Source organism: Pelodiscus sinensis, chromosome 1 (genome assembly GCF_049634645.1).
Source record: "Pelodiscus sinensis isolate JC-2024 chromosome 1, ASM4963464v1, whole genome shotgun sequence".
Taxonomy (NCBI): Eukaryota; Metazoa; Chordata; order Testudines; family Trionychidae; genus Pelodiscus; species Pelodiscus sinensis.
The window spans coordinates 95,326,288-95,343,349 of record NC_134711.1 but is presented as its reverse complement, the minus strand read 5'-3'; the positions used below and the strand labels follow the sequence as shown (position 1 = coordinate 95,343,349).

Here is a 17,062-nt window from a genome sequence, read left to right as displayed (position 1 = left end):
ATCTGAATTCCTTTGGCCCTCCCTGACCTTCTGCTGGAGCAAAAGAGGTGTTGTACATGTGTCATATTGTGTTTTGTATGTGCTCTACTTAATGCAGCATTGGTTGCCTGTTCATATTAAAAGCAGAGCTTTTCCCCTCTAGTAACACATTGTGAAAGCAGCAAGAGCAGGGCGCGGATGCAGATTCGGACTGCAGGAAAAGGGAGACTGACTTAGGTCAAGTATCATCAAGGTGGGGAGTAGGGTTGCCAGGTGTCAGGTTTTGAACCAGACAGTCCAGTATTTGAGCTTTCTGTTCGGGAAACAAATTGAAAAAATATAAATAAGATGTAATGTAGATTGAGACAAGTCCTATGTACTGGCTGGTCAGGAAATTAGCTCTCCTACTGTGGCAACACCCCGCACACAGTTCTCCTAACTTTTATAGGCTGTTACAAATCAGAGCACATAAACTGTGCTCCTGTAGTCCTGAGTTGTAGTAACCACAGCTATTCCAAACCTCAGCTTGTCATGAAGCTCTGCCAATGCATCTCAGTTCTTGGCCTAGTTCAACAGGGGATGCTTGCACTTTTCTTTGCTCTAGAGTGTTACTCCCCTATTCTCCCAATTAAAACGTCTCTAATACATGGCAGTGCTGAAACTCTGGGAAACTTCGTTGAGTTAGTAGGAGAGTTTCTGACAGAATAAAAGGGGCTTTCCCTACCTGTCCATGGAGAGCTGGGCCACCAGTGTTACATCAGTGTTGTCTGAGGCAGGTTCGTACTCATAATGTAGAAAATACAGATGAGTGCGATGGACGGTGAAGCGCTCCCGACGGAATTCGTAGCACAGGTCATCCTCATCCAGCTCGGACAGCTGCTTCTGAAGCTGTAAGCAAACACCGGGGATAAACACTGGGCATATTTCCTATTGCAAAGCATGGGGAATAATAAATTCTGGGGCTCCAGTCTTGGCACTACTGAATCACAGATTGAATGGAGGGTAAAAAAAAAGTTGTGGTTTTCTCCCAAATGTCATCTACTTGAGTCATAGAACAAGGGGTCAAAAGAAAGCCACTTACATTAGATTGGGCAGAAATGTATAGTATGACTATCCCTTGCCTTTCTGGATTTTTTGACCAGCAGTGAAACAGCCAACAACACAGGCATTTTAATTAACAACATAAGAACAGCCATACTGGGTCAGACCAAAGGTCCATCTAGCCTAGTATCCTGTCTGCCAACAGTGGCCAATGCCAGATGCCCCAAAGGGAGTAAACACAATAGGTAATCATCATGTGATCCCTCCCCTGTCACCCACCTCCAGAGAAACAAAGGCTAAGGACACCATTTCTACCCATCCTGGCTAATAGCCATTGATTGACCTAACCTCCATGAATCTATCTAGCTCCTTTTTTGAACTCTGATAAAGTCCTACTCTTCACAACATCCTCTGGCAAGGAGTTCCATATGCTGACTGTGCGCTGAGTGAAGAAAAACTTCCTTTTATTTGGTTTAAACCTGCTGCCTATTAATTTCATTTGCTGACCCCTAGTTCTTTTTTTGTGGGAATAAGTAAATAACTTTTCCTTATTTACTTTTTCTACACCAGTCACGATTTTATAGACCTTTATCCTATCCCCCGTTAGTCTCCTCTTTTCTAAGATGAAAAGTCCAAGTCTTTTTAATCTCTCTTCATATGGGATTTGTTCCAAACCCCTAATCTTTTTTGTTGCCCTTTTCTGAAACTTTTCCAATGCCAATATATCTTTTTTGAGATGAGGCAACCATATCTGTATGCAGTATTCAAGATGTGGGTGTATCATGGTTTTATAGAGAGACAATAAGAATTCTCTGTCTTATTCTCTACCCCTTTTTAAATAATTCCTAACATTCTCTTCATACACAATGACTCCAATATCTCTCTCTTGATAAGTTGTAGCTAAATTAGTCCCCATCATATTATATGTATAGTTGGGATTATTTTTTTCCAATGTGCATTACTTTACAGTTATCAACATTAAATTTTATTTGTCATTTTGTTGCCCAATCACTTAGTTTGGTGAAATCTTTTTGAAGCTCTTCACAGTCTGCTTTGGTCTTGACTATCTTGAGCAGTTTGGTATCATCTGCAAATTTTGCCACCTCACTGTTTACCCTTTTCTCCAGATCATTTAAAAATAAGTTGAATAGGATTGGCCCCAGGACAGACCCTTGGGGGACACCATTAGTTACCTTTCTCCATTCTGAAAACTTACCATTTATAAAATATCACTAGGTTTCAGAGTTATCACTGTGATGAGATGAATAAGGCAATTCACATCTCTCTCAGAGCTAGTAATTTAGACCGTCTGTAGACACAGGTAAACATCGCTGCTCTGAACTACATTAGGTTTACATATTAATATCTTCTTTGCAACTACAATAGTTAAAGACACATGCCTACATTTTGAAATGGGACTACTGATTTGAGGTGCCTAACCTGAAATACTTTAAAGGATCCTGATTTTCAGAAGTCACAGGCTTAGCACTCTGTGAAAATCAGGCCCTTTCAAGGTCAAGATGGGCACTTAAAAACAAAAACATAACAAATCAGTAGTTATTTTTCACAATGGATGCTTAAATGGTGGGGGGATAGGGAGGCAGAGGAGAGAACGATCAGCTTTTGGAACAGAAAAGTCTGCCAAGCCACCATGATCTAGCCCAACTGCACTCCTGTATCAAATTCTTTAAAAAAACCCAAACAACCGGATTGAATATTTTAACAGTGTTCATTGAAAGAGAAATACAAGCACTTAGCCTTTCTGGAGGAGACCTACAGAATTTAATAAGGCTGAAACCTTTAGGCTCCCATAGAAATTAAATAGGGCTCTATGGGAATTACTTTTAAGAACCCTAGAATTTAATAAAGAACGATGTCTTTTTATATCTTTTATAAACTACCCTATAAAAGTGCTATAATTCTCTAAGGGCACGTCTACACAGCAGGGCAAAAGTCGAATTAAGCTACATAACTTGAGCTACAACAATTGCGTAGATTTAGTCAAAATAGTTTAATTCGTCCTTTGGTGCTGTCTACACAGCAGGAAGTCAAAGGAAGAGCACTCTTCCTTTGACTTTCCTTATTTCTTGTGAAATGAGGGTTACAGGAGTTGGAGGAAGAAGTCCTCTAACTCGCCATTATTTCGAATAATGTTTTGCAGTGAAGACATGCTCTTTGTTATTTCAGTATAATGTTAGTTATTTTGAAATAATGCTGCTCTGTAGACATACCTAATAAATTAACATAGAATAATCTAAAAAAAAAAACTCTAACAAGGCTATCATCCTTTATTACTTTTTATAAGATTTTTCTATACAAATTAGCCCAAAGTGCAAGTCACCTTAGAGAGGATATGCTCTAGTGATGAATGGCTTACAAGCATTTATTTAAAAAAAAAGAAAATTGTTTTTTAGCCAGTTAAGAATATTTTTAAAAGCATCATTATTTTCACAAAGTGGATTTTTAAATGTCAGAGGTCGCCTGTGTTGACTCGATGGCAGCAGCAAATATGCTGTTTTCAGAGATGTAAACATAATTGTTGTCATCAGTGATGAAGCACAGAGCTGCATGTTTCCTTTTGCTGCCTGACGGAATAATTAGTGGTACCTTTTCGTATATTACTCTTCAATCGTCTCCTGGATAATTTGCCTTTGCAACGTGATCGAAAGCCCAATGAACTCAGTGAAAAGATTTCCCTTGATTTCACTGGGCTTTGGATCAGACCCTAAATCCATCACTGATCTCTGAAAATATGCTTCAAATGAAAATACGTTAAGAAAGACTATAATCCAAATTGTGCAGCCTTTACTCAGGCAAAATTGCCATGGAAGTCTAAGTTAGTTCTGCCTCAAAATAAATGAGAAATTCTTGCGTGTTTTGTTGGTGTTTTATCCATTTTACTTTATAAACCACCGTGCAGCATAGGCTCATTCACTTCATTTTCTTCAAACACAGTCAAATAATCTTTGAATTAAAAATCCCAACATTTTGGCAGCGTGACTAGATGGAATATCTTCAATTTGTTTTTCTTTTCCTCCCTCATAAAAAATGTTCATATTCCCCTATTAGGGCCCTTGATCAGCCTGAAGTTTAAATGATTAAAAGAAATAGTTACCGAGTATTTCCTACAGATAACTAAGGATCTTGCTTTATTTTACAAATGACTAGGCTGTAAGTTTGCAATTGCATAGCTGCTTTTAAGAACACAAGAATGGCCATATTGGGTCAGACCAATGGTTCATCTAGTCCAGTATTCTGCCTGCCAATAATGGCCAATACCAGATGCCTCAGAGGGAGGGAACACAACAGGTAATCCTCACGTGATCCCTCCCCTGTCACCCATTTACAGAAAAATGAGTTATAGGTGTCCATCATATTTCTTTAGGATTCCGCACTAAAAGGATATAAAGACTTAATTATGAGTTTCAGAATAACATTTTGAGCTAAATTATAGCCGTGGGCTCTGTTGAGTGCTGAGGAAGAAACAGCAGCTTATGCTTCCAAGTGCTATGACTGTGAAACTCATACAATCACCAAAGATCCTGTTGTGGAGCACAGTGAGTATTAGAACTTTCATGCTCTTCCTCCTGCCCTTCCCAGAGCACAGAGGGCAGACATATCCTTGTTTCTGCTCTACCCAGACATGGTTCCTCTGAATCAGTTAGCAATGCCAATAGTTCCAGAGGCTCTCCTTTCTTCTCCCCAGTGTCAGTAGCCAAAATTGGCTGGCTCCAGCTTTGGTACCGTAGAGGAAGGAATCAAAGGCATCCCCTGCATCCTTTCTTCCCTGCTAGGTCATTTACATAGGTATGGCCACAATTTGACACCTCATGTTAATAGTACTTAGAATCTGCAAGAAATGTGCTTATATGCTGTAATTACAGTTAACATACAACCAGAAAAGCAGTAACATATGACCTGATATATAAAAATGTCCCATGTATTGGGCTCAATCCTGTAACATGCTGAGACCTCTGGCCTTGATCCAGCAAACCACTTCATTTGCACAGAAACATAATTTTAAGAATGTGACCCATACCACTAAAGTCTGTGGGACTCTCACATGCTTACAGTTAAACACGTGAATAAGTTCTTCACCGGCTCACAGCCAGATTGCTCAGCACCATACAGGATCAAGCCCATTATGAGGTAAAAGTCAAGCACCTTCCTCCACCTATTCAGTGCACAATCAGTAAAAAGTTGCTCATGGGATATGTTCAGAAAGCTTGTTAGCCTATCAGGTTCCTCTCTGATCCAACCTATTTTAATTGACGTTTCATTTTTAAAAATGAAATTACTACACAAGTCCCCAGGCACACCACAACTCTACAGACATCTTCCAAAGCCAAGTAACTGAGCAAAGAAAACCAGCCCCTTAAAGGTGGCTTAGTGATATTCCAGCACAAATACCCATCTTTTCTGACAACCGCCAATGACAAAAGCTGAAAAAAGAAAAATAAATGGGGAGTCCACATCCCATCCTATCTATCCAATGGAGGCTGTCTTTTCAGGAAGTCCAGACTATTAGCACTTTATAACAAATAGCTAATAACTACAGTGTGTTAAAAATTAATTAAAACAAGTATTAAGGAGACAATGTCAAGCTGAAAATTGCATTTTCTACCTACCGGTGTTATAAGCAAAACCAAGGAATACATAGCAGAAAAAGATTAGAGTGGAGGGGAAAGTCTCTGTTCGGACTTTTTATTTTGTGCACGTTCCAAAATTCTGGCCTAGATCCTCTAAAGTATTCTAGACACCTAATTCCCACTGAAATCAATGTGCGTTAGGCTTCTAAATACCTTTCATTGCTATCTCTCTCATGCACTTCTTGGGGAGAGAAGTGGAAGTTACACAAATGCTCTTTCCCTGTCTCCGTTAGACTGGATTTACTGGTGACAAGCAGCAGGACAATCCAGACTAAAAAGGGTGTGTCTACATAGCAGGGCATAAATCAAAATAAGCTATACAATTTGAGCTACATCAATTGCATAGCTTATTTTGAAATTGGGAGCATCAACAAAATACTTATTTCGACATACAGCACTCTTTCTCTGATTTTCCTTACTCCTCGTACCATGAGGATTATAGGAGTCGGAGTAGGAACTCCTGTAGCTTGTCAATACTGTAGCATCTGAGTGTCTCATGAAGTTGGTAGTATCGTCTTGAGCCTACCCAAAAGACTTATAAAACCCAGAAGGAGAGCAGAAAGAAGTCTTACCTTTTTTATTTTGAAGATGCAAACAAAATACAGATGATGATGCTTAATGGATGCCCCATCAGTCCATTTAAAACAAATTCAAATGGACAGTGTCCTTCGAAGAGATGAGTCTAAACTCTTAGAAGCCACGGGAATTCAAATTTGAGGCAAAGCAACCACAGACAGAATCTCCTGGGTTGAATTCAGCCATTTATGAATATCTTGTGGTGAAGGTGCTGAACTAGGATTCAGGAGTTCTGGGTTAAAATTCTCAGCTCTGACACACACTGTGTGTGTGACACCTTGCTACAAGTCATTGCTTCTCTTTGTGACTAATGTCTCACACAAATTGGTACTTTCTTTTTCTAGAGAGGCCTTTAACACACTGTGTTACAGATGATAATGTTTGATTGGTTAATGTTTAAGATATTTATCTCTGTGTTATTTTATTATATATACACACACACACACACACACACACACACACACACACACACGGCCAGGCCAGAGGCCAGGCCAGGAAATTGTCTAACCTTAATTTTGCCTCTTTGGTAGTTCTCTAAAATATTTTTGTTATATTGTTTCTCAAATGACACAATCTTATCCATATCTACACTGTGTATATTCAATATTTACAGGCTGAGAATTTACAGGCTGGTTGAAAATTTGCAGCCATGTTATAGATCCATAAAAAGAACAGGCTAAAATGGGAATACTGATATATATATACACACAAAGAGCCCGTCATTGAACACAGTGCATCACCAAAATGATTATCTTAATATCTGCTTGTTGGAAAAAAACTCTCATCTCCATTATACATATAAAAATAAGCTTATTATAGCATATTTTGTTTTCCCTTAGAATGATAGCATGTGTTTCCCATTGGGAATATCTGATTAACATGATATTCTCCTTCCCGACAAGATCTTTTGCTACTGGCCACTGCCCATGTAGGGCACACTACCTCTAGGGAAGAATTCTACAGTTTAAAAGCCATGTTTTTTTCACCCTGTGTATAGTAGCTATTCTCTGGAGAGAATCTGTGGTTGGAGGCAGCAAGAGCTTTCATTAGCGTCTGCATGTTACATGGCTCAGAAATGAAAATGGCAGAGAGCGGAGGGAGTGTGAGATGCAAGACACAAAACAAAGAGACAGACAGACCCAAAAATAAAATGCATTTGCTAAATTACTTCTCTGGGCAGCCAGCTGTGGCATGTGAGCTGACTTCAGCTCAGGGAAAGTAGCCTTTGAGGCAGGGCTGGACTGACAGGCATACACAACCCAGATAGTATCTTTTAAGCAGTTCACTGAATTCTACCATAAATCCCCATAATTCCAGAACTAGTTGTCTATATATTTATGCTGCTTACTATCTGTGTAATAAAGGGTGGGATTGGAATTTACTGCACACCTCTGCCATACTTCTTCCACTAATTCATTTTCTTAAGACTCTAACATTTCAAATCTCTGAGCAGCTTCAAAGAGTTTTTTTTTCTTAGATGAACAGACCACAAAAATATTTACTTCCTTCAAAAATACGTGAGATTTCCTCCCAAATGATACCTGGTCCAATATCTAGGACTGCCTGTATTCCATATGGGATTAGTGATATTTTAAACTCTGCTATTTCATAACCAATCTGGCTAGAAACATCTGCTGTATCATAGTGGGGAGGAGGAAAACCACTTTTCCTAATGGTATATAACCTGGTTCACAAGGTTTAAAATAACACAAACATGTAACTGTAATTCATGTTTAGAAATGTATTAAGAATGCATTTTCTCTCCATCTGTTTTAGGTGCTTATATGATCTCCCCTTACCACAGAATCTGAGCACCTCACAATTGCTAGTGCATTCAACCTTACAACACAGCTCTGAGCGAGGGCAGTGTAATTATCCCCATTTTACAGATGGGGAAGCGAGACAAGGGGAGACTAAAGTACTTGCCTAAAGTCACATAGAACATTTGTGGTAGAGCAGGGAACTGACCTTGGATCTAGCCCTTAACTGCATAGTCTTTCCAAAACATGTACAGTTAAGATTGATAGTGCAAAGGCTTTGCAGTTGGCAAGAGAGGACAAATAATATTAGCACAGGGTCAAACTGTCTGCCAACCTTAAGTGGTGCAGCTTCATCAATGTAACTGCACCAATTTACACCCATAGACAACTTGACCCATAATGTTTAGTGCTTAAAAAATGTCTACATTAACTGCTCTCTGTAATGCAGCATAAACAGAAAAGATGATGGTGTGGGATGGTGAAAGCATTTACTTGCCCTTGTTTGTGATAATCTGCATAATGCATTTCTGGCTGCTCTACTGATTAGTGATAATGCCAGTCTAATCCCACGTCAATTAAACCTTTATTCCTCCTACACCATCACAAATTTTGTATCTACACACTGGGCCAAATTATAACTTCAGTGAAGCTGAGCTGCGATAAGGACAAGGATGACGGTCCACACTCTGAGCAGCAACGTCAGGAATCATTATACTGTATAAGAAGTAGGCAGCGTTCCCCTTCCCAGGGCAGCCATTCTGGCCTGCAGGAGACAAGGCCATAGCCTAGCCCGCAGTCAATCCAGAACCATCTTCTCTGTAGTCATGATGGGGCACTACACTCTGACCAAAAATGCCCCCTCTTCTGCAGCTGGTTAATGCTGCTGCCATTGCTAGCTTGCGCAGCTCCACCCCTGGAAGCGATGATGGGAGCTCTAGTGCAGAAAGGAAACCACGATTTTTACCACCATACAGTGCTTTCACTACCATTACCTCCCTTATAACAGAATTCAGATTCTATCATCATGTCTCTCCCTTGGGAGAGATGAATGGGGTGGCTGGGAGTAACAAGTAAAGGTAGGAACAATGGAGAGCTGTAACTGCTGATGGAGAGCTATAACTGCAACTTATTATGCTAATAATTGTCTCATTGCTACCATGTGCTCTCCTTTTGTTTCCTGGAGCCACCTGGAGTTCCTCAGCTTATGCTTAGATTGAGGGCCTTTGGGAAAACAGTATGGCTGTGTCTACACTGGCCACATAACCTGAAATAGCTATGGAAATGAGAGAAGTCAGAATAGGGAAATGCACGGGGGATTTAAATATCCCCCGCGGGATTTAAATAAACATGGCTGCCGCTTTTTTCCGGCTTGGGGAAAAGCCGGAAAAGAGCGTCCAGACTGGCGCGATCCTCCAGAATAAAGCCCTATTCCGGAGGATCTCTTATTCCTACTTACAAGTAGGAAAAAAGCGGTGGCCATGTTTATTTAAATCCCCCGTGCATTTCCCTATTCTGACTTCTCTCATTTCCGTAGCTATTACAGGTTATGTGGCCAGTGTAGACACAGCCTGTGTGATTGTGACATTAGAGACTGTATCATAATGCACATGCACAAAAGGCACAGGCAACCTTAACCACAGCATAACACAGTAAGTGCTTTTGAATATAACGTCCTAAAACCAAACTGAATTGCCTCCTCCCCACCAAAATTCCATCAGCTGGTATCATATTGACACACACAGATTGGTATCATATTGACACTCACGGGGCTCCTCTACATGGCTGGAACCTTTAGAACCATGGCACAGACCTCTGCCACTTGGGCTAATGGAGGGCATGTCTACAGTAGGAAACTATTTCGAAATTACTTAAATCGACTTAACTCCCGATTTAATAAAATCAAAATAGTGTGTCCTCACTATGGGGAGGCCTCAAAATTAGTCCAAGGCAGGCTCCCTTAATGTGGATGTGCTACCTCGACTCAGAGCTCCAGCAAGCACTGGGGAATAATTAGTATGAATTACTCTGGGGAATAGTTATTATAAAATAACAGCACCGGAGAGTCCACGCTACTGCTATTTCAAAATTAGCATTATTCCTGGAGAAAAGCAGGAGTACAGATTTCAAAATAAGTGGTTTGTTATTTTGAAATAACAGTCCTGGTAGTGTGGATGCTCCGCTTATTAATTTGACCTAAGGGGGGTTATTTTGAAATAAAGCCCTAGTACAGAGGAGGGTGGAGTAATGCATTAACAGTAAGTTGCCCTCTTTCATGTGGACCAGCACTGGAAGGGGAGGAGACAGATACTTTGCCAGTGGATTTCACAGCTATTTGGTGACAGCAGGCCAAGGGTGATACCAGGAGCGTACTGGCAATCAAAATAGGCCCAGGAAATGGGTTGAGAATAGCCCTCCCTATGACATCACCCTTGTGTGCCCCTCAAGCCCCACCCCTTGCATCACATCCGGCATGTGGTGCAGGTAGTGGGTCAGGCTCTGCATGCTGCATATAGTGCGGACGCAGAGCCACTCGGAATGAGGGGCAATGGCATGCGGACACAACGGCCCACCGGACGACAGCCCACTGGGAAATTCCCGGTATCCTGCCAGGCCAGTCCGTCTCTGGGTGAGACTCAGGAATATGGGGTTCCACTCCAGGCTCAGGAGAGGAGTGAGCTCTAGGGGATACAGACTCCCTTGTCCATTCCACACAAGCTTGACTGCTCTGCTATTTCCCTGCCACCATTTTCTTTTACTTCCTCATCTCTGATTCTTTTCCCTAGTCCCATTATCCTTACCTACTCAATCCCAATCTCCATTCCTCAGGCTTCTCTCGTATCAGTCTCCATCTCCTTGGCCAGACACTCCCACTCTCCCTCTCTGGGCTTGCAGTCCAAGCCCTAATCTTTCCCTCTCATTTTTCCCTAGTCCCCACTCTCCTGCTCCAATTTGTCCCCAGTCTCCTTGGTCAGCAAGTCCCAGGTTTAATCTCCTGGTTCTTGCAATTTGTCTCTTCCCTCCTTCGCACACAGGGGCTTCTAGTCCAGTATTCCTTCTAAAGTGGCAGCAGTACAGCTTCACAGGTGATTAATTGGCCCCAGCCTGTCAGTCAGCTCCCTGCATGGAAGGTGGGCTGCTGCACACCTTAGAGGGAACACTGTTCTGGCCCCAATATCCCTCCCTAGTCTTCTCATCCAATCTCATTTGTTTCACCACTCTCTTCTCAAACCTTTGTTCCAGTCTCTTTGCTCAGTCCTAATTCTCTCCCCACATCTTGGGCTCTCCATCAATTGTGTCTTCTCTCCCCCACTTTATTTCCCCCCACTGGTCCCTAGTCCCGGTCATCTTGCCCAACCAGCACAACTTCCTTCCTCACTTTTCTTGATTTCCCTGCCTCTCTCTCCTTTAGGCTCCCTGCTGTCATTTCCCAGTGCGTGGCCCCACCCCAGCCTGGAGTATGTAGAAGCAACAATTACAGTTGTGATTGTAGCCCTAGGCTAGAGTATGCTCAGTTGCTCTGTGGGGATAGCACATGCACAGTCTGGACAAGGCTAGGACCTGTGAGAAACTCCAGCACACCAAAAAGAAACACCAGGGATTTTACTTGTTAAATTCTGGCAAATCTCTACCAACTGTGTGCAAATGTGATCTTTTTCAAAGGCTGATAATGTGGCCAAGTTTGAACTGATTCTCATGTAGACAGTAAAGGGCACATCTCTGAGGCAAAGACTAGCCACTGGCCATATTCCAAGTCCCTACTCCCATGCAGGGTGTCTCAAAGAAAAAGTCTCCAGGCCTCCATGGACAAAACAATATTTTTTCCCCCCAGTCTTCTTTCAGAAATGGCTGAATTCTATTGGCTGCATTTTCTAAAAGTATCAGTATGAGACAGACACCTGGCATGGAAAATTTCAGTCCAAACAGTTAAAGTTTGGCAAAGTTAGACGCTACCAAAACCAGGGCTTTACAAAGGGAAATGCTGGGCAAGCTTAATCAGAGGTGACTGTACCAACCCTATCAATAAATAAAACAAATAAATAAATAAATAAATAATGACTATGACCAATGAACAGAGAAGGCTATAGCTGGAGAAAACCAGCATTTCCCACCTCAAATAACTTAACGATTTATGGGGGGAAACTCCATCACGACAAATTCTACACTTCAGTCTTTCCATTAGAGCAGATACTTGTTCCTATGCTGGAGTGCTATAGAGGTGGGTTTTTTTCTGCATCCATCTGATTTAAGATTTGGACCCTTCTGTCTGGCTTCAAAGCTCTCTTTCTAATGTATTTCTAGACAAGTTTTAATTTAAAAAGAAAGCTAACATTAGGTGGGGCACAGCTTGCAATAGTCATCAGTTTTCATAGAAATTATAACAATGCATGCAGAGATCATCACTACTAGTTAAAATCTTTACATCTCCAACTTAGTAAGAACAGTCCCTTCTCAGCAAGGCCTCATTAGAGTGGTTTACATGCAGTCTGTTGCTGTTGTGATGGTCCAAAAAGAAAACAGTTTGAAAAAGAACGACTTTGTTGTTTTTTAATTTTATTTTTGGGGAAATTATTTTCATTGGGCTTTGGACAAGGCCCTTTTCAAGCAAAGGGAGTCTTCTCATGAATCTTGAGGGGTTTTGGATCAGGACCCAAGTCTCATAAATATGCGTTGTCCCATTGACTTTCAAACTTTAAAAAAAAAAAATCCCATTCTGCAGGAATTCCTTGTAAAAAACTGTCTGCAGAAAGGAGCTTGTATGGAACAGCGTAAAGGTGGAGTGTTTGTATCTGTGCGTCAAAATCAGTCTCAGAGTGGCTATTATAGCCTGAGCTATGGAGTCATATGAGGACACTAACCATACTGCTCAAGTATTCGAGGCTTTAAAGTAGGTTCTTTAGTATGAAATGCTGGACATAAACATAAGCAAGAGAAAACTCATAACTCAGAGATTATTGTGAGCTTTGTCTTCATGGATTTCCCTGAAAACTTGCTCCTTTCAATAAAAAAAAGAGCGCGGGGCACAGGAAGAAGTGGAAATGAGCATGAAACAAGTGGGACAGAGTGACTAACAGCCTGATGCAAAGCCCAGCGAAATAAAATGGAAACCTTTCCACTATGCTTAGGCGCAGATCTTCCCATCCACGTGTTGCATGAAGGGCAGGGAAATGATATGTCACAAATAAGCACACAGGCTCACTCTGATTTTAATTTTAGTGCCCATGACTGATGGCACTGACTCTCCTGCAAGCACAGTATGGTCAGCTCCTTCCAATGATCCTCCAGCTCTTGCGCTATAGCCATGGTAAGGAGCTCTGATAATTTGCCTCATTTCTGCCCTGCAGCCTTCTCTTCTATTACAGTGTCGTGCCGCCTTTATGCCCATTGTGGGAGCTGGGCCAGACCCTCAAACGCTATTTGCTGCGCTGTAATGCGCACTGTAAGGGAAATGGAAGGTCCTTTGATTCAAGCAAATCTCTTCATTTCTGTGTGTTGAAGGAATAAGAGGAAGAACAGTGGACCAAGGCAATGACTGTATATTCCAACTGAAGCATTTTCATCCAGGAACTTGTAATCATGGTGATGCAGCAGCAACTATCAATGAACATTTCTACCATCTCAGCTGCAAAGCCTAACAAGCCAGGATTTTGCTTTTCTTTCTTGGAAAATGATCACCATCTGTGCACTTCTCAGAGCTGAAACAGCTTTCCCCTGCAAGCTGGGATGATTTTATTCTGATTTAATTCAAGAACGTTAAGCCTTCCCCTCTTGTTGCATACTAAGCTGACAACTGATATTTGCCAATGAACATGGGGATGGTAACTTCACAGGGTTTCCTTTGCTATGGTTGCCATGTTAGGTGGGCTGGTTTTAAAGATAGAAGACCATAACCGGGGGAGCCAGAAGACTTGCTGGGCAAGGTGGGGGGAGGGGGCCGGCACTCACGGAAGGGGCGGGGCCTTGGGCAAAAGGCATAGGTCAGAAACAGTCAGTCCTCAGCACCTTCTGGAGTGTGCCACGGCCTCCTTCTTCCTAGGCAGCCCCTTAGATCTGCCAAGAGTATGCCATGCAGGCACTCGAGCTGAGATTTAAAGGGCTGGTGGTCAGAAGTCCCAAGCCCTTTTGCACCGCCAAGCCCCAGGGCAAATGCCTCCTTTAGCCCCGCAACCAAAACCAACCCACTCAAACATCTACTGATGTTAGGATATGGACTAACCTGTTCATAGGGCCCAAATGCTATGAGCACCATAGTCACATTTTGAGCTGCACTGAAAGGAAATGAAAGCTGTCACCACATGTGTTGTGTGATTTCAATCAAAAATGTACCAGCTCTGTTTGCAACTGGCAGCAGAGTGACAGCACGGAAACTATAAATGGAAAGGCGGCTCATACATTAGTAGCATATACAGATGCTTATCATTTTTTCTCAGTGCAATAAAATAATCAGAGAGGCCTAAGCCAGTGGTTCTCAGTCTCTAGTATCCTTACCAATAGTTTTACTTCTGGCTTTGGGGCTGGTATTCTAGGTTCCAGTTCCCAGCCATAATGATGAACCTGCATGGTATGTCCTGTTGGCCTTCTCCCCTTCATGTTCACAGGTTCTAAACTACAGTGGGGCTTAAACTGCTTGAAACTCCATCCTCATAACATCCCTGCTATTTGGTGCAGATAAAGTGCCATTGCTATTAGAAAAGACTCCTAAACACAGGGTTCCTGAGTCACATTTGGAGTTACTCACTTCTTTGTGTGGTACCCTAGGTCTTTTAATCAACACTTAAAAAAGAGGAAAATAAGTGTTCCTTTGCCTGCACGTAAACAGAGATATAGGAGCAGATTATCATTTAAACTGAGCCCCTTATATCTCTCTGGCAGTGTAAAGGGGCCTTACAGTGGGAATAAATGTAATTACACCCTTTTAAAAGGCCATCTTTATGATCTTCACACTGTCAGAAGCTGTAAAGGGTGCATAGTGCAACTGGGAATCAGGCCCATACTATAAACTATTGATCTTAATTATATATTTTACATATACTTGCATTCCAAACAAGATACATTGGTTACAAGTCGCATTCTAAATACATCACTATTACAAGTATTAAATTACAGTACTGTACGAATCTGCAGGGGGTAAGGCAAGATGCAGGTGCCAGGGGGATTGTGGGGTCTTAAGAATGGCATCTGAGAAAAACCAGATTGTCACAGATACGCCAGCCACTGCTCTTGTAAATGATCACAAGTAGGGCTGAGGGGATTAGTGATCATCTAGTTCTCTCTAATCATGAAACAGAAGAGTCTTATGGCATATGTTTGTACTTAGACACCTAGCAGTATCTATATACCACCTACAAGCTCAGTAAAATGTGCAGTTTTAAGCTTTCTGAATTGCCAGTTTCAGCACCCAAAACGTACATTTTCTCTGCACTCTACCAACACAATATCTGAAATAAATCAGTTTGCCAAGGTATTACAGAGGACAGGGAGATACAATGACAAGCACCTGGCTGCACATAAAGCCTTCTAATCCACTAGCAGTATCATCATCTCAGCTTAATTCCATCTCCTTGTCTTATTTAAGCAATAAAACATGACAAGGGGGTGTGAATCATGCTGGGATAATACCATACTGAACCACATGGGCTGTGCGAGTCCCAGGAGCAGCATCAAAAGGCACATGTGATGTACATGCTTGCTTTGCCATGTCACATGACCTTTATAAAATCAGATACCATTAAATCAGAGAGATTCAAGATGCTGCATCTGATAAATTGTCTATATAAAATATGCATCTTGTTATATGCCTCTTGTTTTTTAGCTCTCTCTTCCTTCTTATATACTTCACTTTTCCTTTGATATTTTGATGCCTCTGTTCTTCAGCCTTTTAGTGACCTTTTAACATTTTTCAGCTCAGTTTGTTTTCTAAAAGTCTCTTGAAAAGGTTTTTCCTCTTCTGATTTGACCTTTCCCCTCCACATCTATTTTTGCTTTTGCTGTTTCTTCTCTTCTCTGTTCCAGTCTCTCTGCACCACTATTTATCCATTTCTCACCACTTTATTTGATTCCAAATGCAGATGAGATATAATTCTGTGTTACAGCCAGGCCTTTGCTATACCATATAAACATCTAGAAGTGCAGCAGTTGAGAAACTACTGGTGGCATGTCCTATGGCTGACTTACCCACGAATGGAAATTCTCTCAGGTCTTAAAAATACTTACATTTGCTTCTAGTCCCTTGGGTAGTAATGTGCAAGCAGCACTGTTTTTGCTTTACCGACTCTCATATAGAGTATCTCAAGTATTTTAGAAGATCCACTGTCCTTTTCTTAAAAAAACCCTCAAAGTGCTGCTTTTTGCATTTATCTTTCCAAATTGTGTAGCTGAAATTGATATCTGGCTAGAACTTTCTGGCTGCATTGCACCGAAAGCTCACATATCTATTTATATGTAAAAGCTTCCTTCATTTAAAAAAAAATTGATACAACACCCACATCTCTTGTACATCGAAGTCCTTACAGTATTCAAAAGGAATCACTTCATCTGGCAGATGTGGCTTGTAAGTAGAACCTTGCAAATTCACAGATATTTGTTTTGCATCCACATCCATGGATGTGGATGCAGATATCCATGGCTCATTTCTTTGGATTTGTGTGAGGATACAGATACACATTTTGTGATGCTGTTCAGAATGCAGCTACTGGAGTTTGCAGGGAAAAGGAAGGGATATGGACCATGGCTATAAAGAAAATCACTGATGACATGGTGTTTTCTTTGAATATCCTGGACAAATTTTACTGAATTAAGTTTAAGAATCTTGGGAGTTCATTGTATTAAAAATCAAATAGTTATGCTTTATTGTGGGATTGTGTATAACAACTCCAGGGGAGGGAAGACCCTGGGAGGTATGAGCAGCCACACAGGTTATTTGAAACAATGTGCCAGACAAGAATGAACTTTGTGGCTTTTATAGGAAATCTCTAAGGGGATGAGTATGCAAATGTAATCTCTCCAGTTATGAAAGAAGCCTTCTGAAGCTTTGCCCTGAGGAGGGGACCTTTGACTACT

At 41.4% G+C, this 17,062-nt stretch overlaps 1 protein-coding gene across 7 annotated transcripts in view; it reads right to left on the bottom strand.

Annotated features, from left to right (window-relative positions):
• The window catches only part of LARGE1 (LARGE xylosyl- and glucuronyltransferase 1), a 498,136-nt gene that overhangs the window by 39,178 nt on the left and 441,896 nt on the right, over positions 1–17,062 (bottom strand). For all 7 annotated transcript variants that reach the window (XM_025178894.2, XM_025178889.2, XM_025178890.2 and 4 more), the window contains one exon: positions 704–867. In XM_025178894.2, coding sequence (XP_025034679.1) covers positions 704–867 — 164 coding nt within the window. The remainder of the gene's footprint in view (positions 1–703; positions 868–17,062) is intronic.